Source organism: Gadus macrocephalus, chromosome 4 (genome assembly GCF_031168955.1).
Source record: "Gadus macrocephalus chromosome 4, ASM3116895v1".
NCBI lineage: Eukaryota > Metazoa > Chordata > Actinopteri > Gadiformes > Gadidae > Gadus > Gadus macrocephalus.
The window spans coordinates 6,346,783-6,356,333 of NC_082385.1; the positions used below are offsets into that span (position 1 = coordinate 6,346,783).

The 9,551-nt window shown below is 41.1% G+C and overlaps 1 protein-coding gene and 1 long non-coding RNA gene across 2 annotated transcripts; one reads left to right on the top strand and one right to left on the bottom strand.

Annotated features, from left to right (window-relative positions):
• Positions 1-452: 452 nt before the first annotated feature.
• On the top strand, positions 453-3,407 carry LOC132455753 (uncharacterized). The gene is made up of 2 exons (XR_009525329.1): positions 453-907; positions 1,128-3,407. It is a non-coding gene; the product is annotated as an uncharacterized LOC132455753 (long non-coding RNA).
• ppp1r3b (protein phosphatase 1, regulatory subunit 3B) lies at positions 2,746-6,472 on the bottom strand. Its single transcript, XM_060049709.1, has 2 exons — positions 6,329-6,472; positions 2,746-4,686 (listed from the first exon to the last, which is right to left on the bottom strand). The coding sequence occupies exons 1-2, from the start codon at positions 6,349-6,351 to the stop codon at positions 3,804-3,806; spliced, it is 906 nt and encodes a 301-aa protein (XP_059905692.1). The 5' UTR covers positions 6,352-6,472; the 3' UTR covers positions 2,746-3,803.
• Positions 6,473-9,551: the final 3,079 nt, after the last annotated feature.

A 9,551-nucleotide genomic window follows, 5' to 3' on the forward strand; every position in this document is an offset into this window, starting at 1 on the left:
ATGTAACGATTAAATAGGCCTACAGTATGTTGCTTCTAAAAAAGTTATGACAATATTGTCTATCAAATGTTATTTAATTTTAAATTTTATTTAAAAAAATAAATAATTCAAACCCTCAACATAGCTTTATCGATTTTCATGTTGACCTCCCGACAGATCGTAAACCTTGTCTGGATCAGATGTGAGGCTATCAACATGATGTAATCACAGACCGTGCTTTCATGCCCCCTCAAGGTTGGAACGTTCCTGTCCCCGGTCAGTCTCCCGTACAGACACACAGAGGCAGTGTTACAGGTCAGTCGTTCCTTATTCTAGTCTCCTCTGGAACAAGTCAGGGAACAGAATAGACTCTAGAATGTTCCTTGCCGAATGTTTGGGGTTCAAACCACAATGTCGGCAGCGGCGCAGCCTAAACCCCCCGCCCCCCGCCCCCCGATGTCCTAGCCCCTACCTGCTCCTTACGTACATCTATCACTATCTTTCCACGTGTCAACGTCTGCTAAATAGTAATTGGGTGGCTGTTGGGGAGTAATTCCTTGACCTTTCGAGGTCAGGCCTGAGCATGACGCGCTTAAGCCTTCTGAATGTGTGCATACGAAGGCCTTCAAAACCTCCTCAATTAACAACTTTCGACAACAAGCCGGGGTTGAAACGATGCCACGTACTTTGTGAGGGCACCAACAGTGCAAAGGTGGACGTATAGCGGTTGCCGTCTGCACGCAGTCCTGTGTTTGAGTCCTGTAGTCCCCCCGAGGACACAGGGACGGCTTCAGTAAACATGTTTGTGGTCATGCTGAGGCAAATGTGGTTCAATGGCTGTGCCCACAGTACATTGATAACACTGCTGGGGATAGGAGTCCTTCTCTAAACTGTGATTTAAAATAACCATGCTCTCAATCTTCTGACGGTATTTTTGAATATCTGTTTTATATGCAACTGCATATGCCGCCTTTGAGATAAACCTGTAATTAGTTATTGCAATGCTCAACAAAAGTTGAGAAGAATTACATTTTGTGTGATACTGTGTCATCAAGTTTTTAGTCCCAGTTGCGTTATTTATGTACCCAGTTGTGCGATTGTGCAGGTGCACCAGTAACTAAGAATAGATTTTTTTGTACCCTGTTTAGATACTCGCATTGGAACCGTTCCAGCCTGGCCTGTTGATTCGTGCTGACACAACAGAGCGATCATCAACTGTGGAGAACTGGAAATATTTTATCTGCCAGAAATCGATGGTGACCTTCGACCTAGAAAAACAACGGAAAAAGGACAGGAGACCCAAAAATATAAACAACCCCATAGATAAAACAGTGTAGACTAGTAGTGCCTCAGTAAAACGATTTGTTGAATGTCTAGTAACCCCATCACAACCATTTTATGTCTAATAGGATGTCAAACTACATCCGATACAGAACCGCCAAGCCATTATCCATGCCTCTTCATATTATAATACAGTTGCAGCTAGTGGTGTTCTGTTACCATGGTGAATGGATCGCAAGTTTAAGTCCCCAGCTCAACTCTGGGATTTGGTTAAAAAAAGGCAGTGCGAGACATAGCAACAAGGTGACTTACTTAGATATGTGTTTCCATTCAGCCCTACTGTTCAAGCGAAAACACTCTCTTCAAAACCATTAATAAAATGGATGAAGCATTTCAAACAATGCATATCTTGCAAGTAGAAAAATTCTTCAAAAGCAAACGTATCGGAACAATGTTTGACTTTGCTTTTTTTTTTTAAATGTCTGATATGTCTTTGCATCAGTCTCCTATATATAAATGAGAAAGAAGAGAACCAAATAATGGTAAATAGTGTTTGAATAGAAAGGAACATTAAAAACCCACTTCTCAGAAAGGGTCATTCTGACACTTCAGTGCTATCGTTGCCTAGCGGCAGCCTCCCATACTGGGCGTGGCCCAACTCCCCTGCCTCAGCTACTGTTCAATATTTCACTGCAGATGATGTCATGACTCATGATACGTGCCAGCCCAGCCCCACCAGTCTGCATCAGAGGGGCTCCATCAACCACAGCAACCGAGGGGAATGAGGTGGGGCAGCTAGGATGAACGATCCATAAGACTTGGGCATTTTACGATGAACGCATCAGATTTGGTTCATATGTTGGTTTTGATTTAATGAAACATTAAAGATATGAAGGGGCTGTGAATTTGGACCCTGGGGGGCCATGGCAGCTATTTTTTTTAAATGGCTACCAAATACCCGCTAAAAAAGATTCAACCAGGTTAAACAGGTTTCAATGAGTCTTGACGATTGCAAAAACGAGTTCTGTTTGGTAGGATGAGATGTCAGAAAAACAGACTTCACTGCTTGTTTTCAGAATTCTTCCCTTTACTTTCCCTCAATATGGAATGACAAGAAATAAATACAAGACTAGAAAGTCAGTCCCTTTAACGCTGTCTGGCCCACACCAGGCCTATTTGCAAGGGCTCATTGCAGTGATTTGTTTTTGTAGCAACTACCGCCCATGACAAACCAGATAAGGAATCCTGGTGAAATCGTAATCAGTTTCCCAAAATAGTCTAAATGAATTCCTAGTTTCCAACTGCCCTTTTCTTTCATGTCTGCTTTTTTTTCTGGTTCTCTTAGCACGTCTCCCCTCGACCTGCGGTATCAAACAAACCGGCCCATCTGTGAGTTTATTTCACCCTTTCTAAATCACGACAGCAGTACAGTCTTAACTAACACGCCAATATAAATTGAAGGAATGGATCACCCCGACAATACAATAATTTAAAAATCTGTTTATTGTACTCTTCAGCAGTTGACATACATAGTTACATTAGGCCATCATTATTTAAGTTGTAGCCGTTGTTCTCAGGCTTCTAGATAGCTATGATTTCTACTGAACTCCAAAGCACCGCATGCTCAGGTCTTGCGGTGTGCTCCCGCCCACGGGCCAGCAGATAGTCGAGGAGGGAGGCATGAGGTCGAACACCAGTTTTTTTCCCTTGTTTACCTCCGAGGCCTGGACTGAGCTGATGAGCGGCGGGGATAAGCAGGAACAAAGACTTGGCTGTCCTTCTGACTTCTTATCCGACAGCCTGAACCTATGGTGTGTCCGAGACGTGTTCAACGAAATGCATTTCCACAACGCTTTGCAAATTCCGAAAAACACAAGCTTATTAACGGAATAAAAGAAAAGGCACAAAACGGGCACAAAACACAAATGCAAACTCTACAACACAACTGCAAACTCCAGAACACAAATGCAAAAGCCACAGCACAGGAGACTTTTAAAAAAAAAACAGGTGTTGACAATGAAACACTCATATTGCGGGCGACTATTATTATATCACCTACCCATACGGCACAATACATGATGCACAATTAATAGAGCTATTTTAACGTTTCTTTCACTTGTGCAAGGTTTATCGGCATCATACAATAATGGCAAAAAATAAAGGCAATACATTTTTATGTGTTATGTGTTTCATGTGTTAACTTCTCAAACAGGCAAGACTCTACTACACAATTTATCAGCTCAAACTATTCATTGGACCAGTAGAGTTATAATCATCTTTGCATTGAAATAGTGCCAAATCAAGTACTTGATACAACCACAATTATGACAAATCACATTTTAACATAGCAGCATCTGTTTAAGGTTCATTTATTAAATAAGGCTTTCATTTATTTAAAAAATATTTATTTCACAGGGACTGCCAAAGAGATAGCTAAGCTTATCAGCAGTGCCTTGGTGGTTTTAATCAGGTAATTAAAAGGTGTGTGTGTGTGTGTGTGTGTGTGTGTGTGTGTTTTTTTCAAACATTCCTTGAGAAGACGCTCAATAATAAGGCCCAATGTTTTCGTACACATTATAGCCTGGCCAATCCGGGAAGAGCCCATGGGAACACGTGGGGCTGCCGTAGGTGTCAAAGTGGATCCCCAGAAGAGACGAGCGTCGCCTCCCCTGGTGGTGTCGACCGCGTTCCCTCTGTGATGACCACACCACCTTGTAGTTCTTGCCCTGGTTGCTGTCCCAATGCACACTGCCGCCCCCTTCATAACAGATAGCGAACTCAATGCGCTCCAGAACATCTGGCAATAGCACCTCAAACGAGAACGTGTCGTGCTCGATGTCTGGATACGTGCTCATGACGTAAGCGCAAGTCACGTTAGTGTAGCTTTTCCAGGAGTCAAAGGTGATGCGCACGGTCACAGATTTCTCCAGGGATAGGTTTTTCACTCGAACGGTCCCAGCCAGCGTCTTCTCCTTGAGCATGCAGTGCTCCAGGCAGACGTTGCACCACCCTAGCCGCCGGCGGAACTGCATGTAGTCGGCGGAGGGTTGCGTGAAATCCAACACCAGTTTGTCCTCCTCCTCCACCGCCGAGAGCTGGGCCGAGTTGCTGAACAGCTTTTGAATGTTGATAGGAATCTCAATGGGGTCTTTACTCTCCGAGAATGTCTTGACCCGGGTCAGCGAAAGACCTCTGTGATCCGCGAAAGACACTGACTTTTTCGTCTTTTTCTCCTTCTTGTTCTTGTCGTTGTTGTGTAAAACATCGTTTGAGTCGATATGGTCGAACCCTCTTGATTGGGCAAATGTTAAAGTGGGATTGATGCAAGGTTTGGGGATCTTCCTGTAACCGAGTTCCTCGTTGGACAGGTAATGGGGAAGGACCAGGTCGAACGGCATTTTGGATTTAACAGGAAAGTCGAGTGCCCTAAATAAATCAAATGAAACAAGCAGCGTCAGTATTGTGTCCATCTTAAATAACGCAGAGTAGCCCTAAAGGCCATGCCTATTTTAACAAACGTGTCAGTGTCACAGTGAGCTGGCCTACTGCGGTCAAGCCAGCCGACTCATCAAGATCGGCGGTCAAGCCAGCCGACTCAGTTTTTTGCCGTACCTGTATATACTAGACATTACGGTAATAGCGTCTCAGAACTAGTTTCAAATAAAAGCATTCGTCGGGTACATACAAAAAGACAGTCAATAAAAGCAAATACTATCAAAGGAAGTGTACGGCCGTTGTGGTATTTACTTTCAAAATAAAAGCCCACCAAACATTCCAATCTGAGACATATTACATATGATTTTGGATACGATTTAAAAGACAATTCCCTGTTATTCCAGGCTCATTTCACTCCAGGGTTATAGTTCACGACCCCATGGGGTCAGGCAAGAAGTTTCAGAACATTCTGATGTGGAGTTTCAAAATAAAAGCCCACCAAACATTCCAATATGAGACATATTACATATGATTTTGGATTCAATTTAAAAGAAAATGCCCAGTTATTTCAGGCTCATTTCACTTCATGGTTATAGTTCACGACCCCATAGGGTCGTAAACTATAACCATGAAGTGAAATGAGTAACCCCATAGGGGTTCACGACCCCATAGGGTCGTAAACTATAACCATGAAGTGAAATGAGTAATATGTCTCATATTGGAGATTGGAAACTTCTTGGGTGACCCTATGGGGTCGTGACCTATAACCATGAAGTGAAATGAGCCTGAAATAACAGGGCATTTTCTTTTAAATTGAATCCAAAATCATACGTAATATGTCTCATATTGGACATTTTGGTTGGCTTTTATTTTGAAAGTCCACATCAGAATGTTCTGAAACTTCTTGCATGACCCCATGGGGTCGTGAACTATAACCATGAAGTTAAATGAGCCTGAAATAACAGGGCATTTTCCTTTAAATTGAAATTCAAAATCATTGTAATATGTCTCATATTGGAATTTTTGGTGGGCTTTTATTTTGAAACTCCACATCAGAATGTTCTGGAACTTCTTGGGTGACCCTATGGGGTTGTGAACTATAACCCTGAAGTGAAATGAGCATGGAATAACAGGGCATTGTCTTTTAAATCGAATCCAAAATCATTTGTAATATGTCTCAGATTGGAATGTTTGGTGGGCTTTTATTTTGAAAGTAAATACCACAACGGCCGTACACTTCCTTTGATAGTATTTGCTTTTATTGACTGTCTTTTTGTATGTACCCGACGAATGCTTTTACTTTAAACTAGGTCTGAGACGCTATTACCGTAATGGCTAGTATATACAGGTACGGCAAAAAACTGGGTCGGCTGGCTTGACCGCCGATCTCGATGAGTCGGCTGGCATGACCGCAGTGCTGGACTTACTCCAACCAAACCAGTAACGTTCGCCTAAGATCTGTGCCTATGATTACTGCGTTATCTACCTTATCACGGATAAAGATGAATTAAAACATTTACAGAATTAGACATTTAGTAACAGTATGACATTAAAAACAGGTCCTGCGTTCTTAATACCCCGACTAAATAGGCCTGCTACATGGATCATCTCGAATCGGTCATTTTAAACTTACCTAAAACCCTGGGTTTGAAACATTTGAGAAGTCGGAGCGGCCTGCAGCAGTTGCAATCCTACTCTTGGATTGACGCAAATTTCTTGAACCTTATTTTGGCGTTATTGCCCATTTCCAATATCGGACTTCACTGCACCGGTCGGTTGTGCATATGGTTGATTGCAACCAGGTTGTTTCCCTGGTGTTGCAAAGCTCATGCGTGGTTCACGTGAAGACCAGCCTTTAGCCAATCACAGAGAGTCTCTAGATCGAGTGATCGCGGTTGACCCTCCAACCCTGCTAAGAGCGGAGTGAACTCAGGAACAGGCCGTATATATTTGAAATCCTGGCTGCCTTGCGTGATGATTGCATCAGTACCGCATAAAACAATGTCTTTAAAAAATTCAATTGTTAGAGCAATTAGAAAACACACAATTTTGAATAACTAAATCTGTACCAGTGCTTTTATAGTAGGCCTGTAATAGATATATTACAGGCCGGGCGGGGTGGCTCAATCACGGTGAAAGATTCAGTTGTGGGCGATCACTGATGAGTGATCCATTGATTGATTCAATGATCTTACATTGATTGATTCAATGATCTTACAGCTGTAGAAAGACCGTGTTATCAGTGTTTTGTTTATTAACTGTTGCATCATATACCAAACCAATAAAGCTAGACCAAAATTGCAAAATGCAATTCATTCATTCATTCCTATGCAGTATAAAGATAAACTTATTTCTTATAAGGTCTAAATTGCATACCTTCAAAATCTAAAATAAATACAAAATTATTAATGGGTCTTAAGTCAGATGCAATCCAGGTCATCTCTTTAACTTAAATAGGTAGCTAAAATGTAAGCTTGAGTGGTAAACCTGCAAACCAATTGTTTGGGTATGAGTTACAACATAGTTTACCAGAGTAAATGTGGCATTCTTCCAGTATAACAGGAAGCTCAAATCAGTAAAGTGGATAAATAATAAATATGACCATTGTGCAACATCAAGGGGACAAGCAAACATTATTTTGAGACCATTAAGTCCTTTATAAACTGAAAATCACGAATCCTCATCCCATCCTTTTGAGCTGATGGCTTAAATTGTTTGGACTAATAATTTGGGTTTCATTGATGGAGCATCATATTGAATGCAGATGTAAACGATGCACACAATATAATAAGGGTTGAACATCGCAAAGTGACATCACAATGACATGATGACATCACTATGCCATAGAGATGAATTTTTTTAAATACATATTATATTAATTACGACTGGTGAATTTGTTTTCATTAACAGATGTAAAGGGTACATCAAAGGTTATTTTTTACTAAGGCAACATACTTAATAATATTTTTATTATAAATGTCATAAATGTTTCTTCAGGTCATTCATGTTGAGTCCATTCTGTCCACAAAGTTATGAAATATCCTGGCAGTTTTTGGCAGGCCGATTATGCAAATATTTGATCAGGGAGAATATTTTATGTCGTCTAGCAATAAAGTGGTGTGTACACAGCCTTACCCAAAGTGACCGAAACAAATGTGGGGGCGGTGGGCAGGTTGTCCCATTAGGTAAGAGGGGTTCGGTCAGGTTGTGTTTGCTCATAGTTTATACTTGTGAATAGTCAAAGTATATGATCATTCGTAAGTTTCACGTTATCTGATATAGGCTAAGTGACAATGCAAGTCACTTAGCCTATCGACATCATTGCAAATGAGGGCCACCCTTCAATTGATCTTTCGAGTATAAATAAAGGTTTAATCAATAAATAAAATAGGTATTCTGAGATAACAGCTGATGAACTCAAAGACTTACTCTCTAAGATGTCCAACAAGTTTTGTTGCCTGGATCCAATCCCAACATTTCTTCTTAAAGTCTGTGTAAAAGAGCTGACGCCTGTTCTACTCCACATCATCAACTCCTCGTTAAAGACCGGAACTTTTCCATCTGACATGAAGAAAGCAGTCATCAAACCAACTCTGAAGAAGGACAATGCTGATGTTGACATCCTTAGCAATTATCGACCAGTCTCCAACCTTTCTGCTATTTCGAAGATTCTTGAGAAAATTGTGCTGAACCAACTCAACGTCCATCTCTCAAGACATAGTCTCTACTCAGAGGTCCAATCTGGATACCATAGTCTCTACTCAGAGGTCCAATCTGGATAAATAATAATAATTATTTATATAAAGTGGGCCTATAAATGGAATTTATACAGAACATTTTTATATAATCTATTTAAAATACTCACTAAAGCCTCTTTTGAATCTGCCGTGGGGAGGAGCACACTTGGATAAATTATTTAACAGACTTACACACATAATAATAATAATAATAATAATACATTTAATTTAGAGGCGCCTTTCAAGACACCCAAGGTCACCTTACAGAGCATATGGTAGTCATCATAAATCGTTTAAAAAACAAGACATTGTGGAAAAATAAATAAAAATAAATAAACATAATAAATAAAAAATAAATAAAACAAAAACAAGACAAAACAAAACAAACAAACAATCAAAACAGTGATCAGTTAGACGTTGTGTGCGAGTTTGAACAGGTGAGTTTTGAGTTGTGACTTGAAGGTTGTAATGGTGTCTGACTGTTTTATGTGTGGGGGGAGGGAGTTCCAGAGCCTGGGTGCTGAACAGCTGAATGACTGGGCACCCATTGTAGTGAGTCGTGATGTGGGGATAGTAGTATCAGCAGAGGTTGAGCGGAGGGAGCGGGAGGGAGTGTATTCTTGGAGGAGGTCGCAGAGGTACCTGGGGGCTAGGTTGTGGAGAGCTTTGTAGGTGAGGAGTAGGGTTTTGTATTGGAAGATATATACATGGCATGTACAGGTACATGCCAAGATAGGCCCACACAAGTAAACAATGTGTTCAGATGCATTGAACACATTGAAGAATTACATTTTTTTCTAAATTGGTTTAAGGGAAAGGGATCTTTCCACCACGATTATAGTCTCCGATCATTTGGGGTCGAAGTGACTATCCTCCACGCTTGAAGATTGAAATAATGAAACGCATAAGCTATTGGGGAAATATGAAGCAGGCGCTCAGTCCATATGAAGCCATGCTGACTGATCACACACACACCTGGTGGCATAGTATCACCCCTTTAATGAATTAATCTAAGTATAGTGTATACACACGCACACGCACGCACGCACACACACACACACGAAAACATTGGGCCTTATTATTGAGCGTCTTCTCAAGTGGAATGATTGAATCACACGT

Bases quoted from the DNA above. Each gene is read 5' to 3' on its own strand.
- ppp1r3b (XM_060049709.1), bottom strand. From the start codon at position 6,351: ATGTTTCAAACCCAGGGTTTTAG. The intron at 4,687-6,328 runs GTAAGTTTAAAA...TGATTTATTTAG, and splicing joins TTTCAAACCCAGGGTTTTAG to GGCACTCGACTTTCCTGTTA.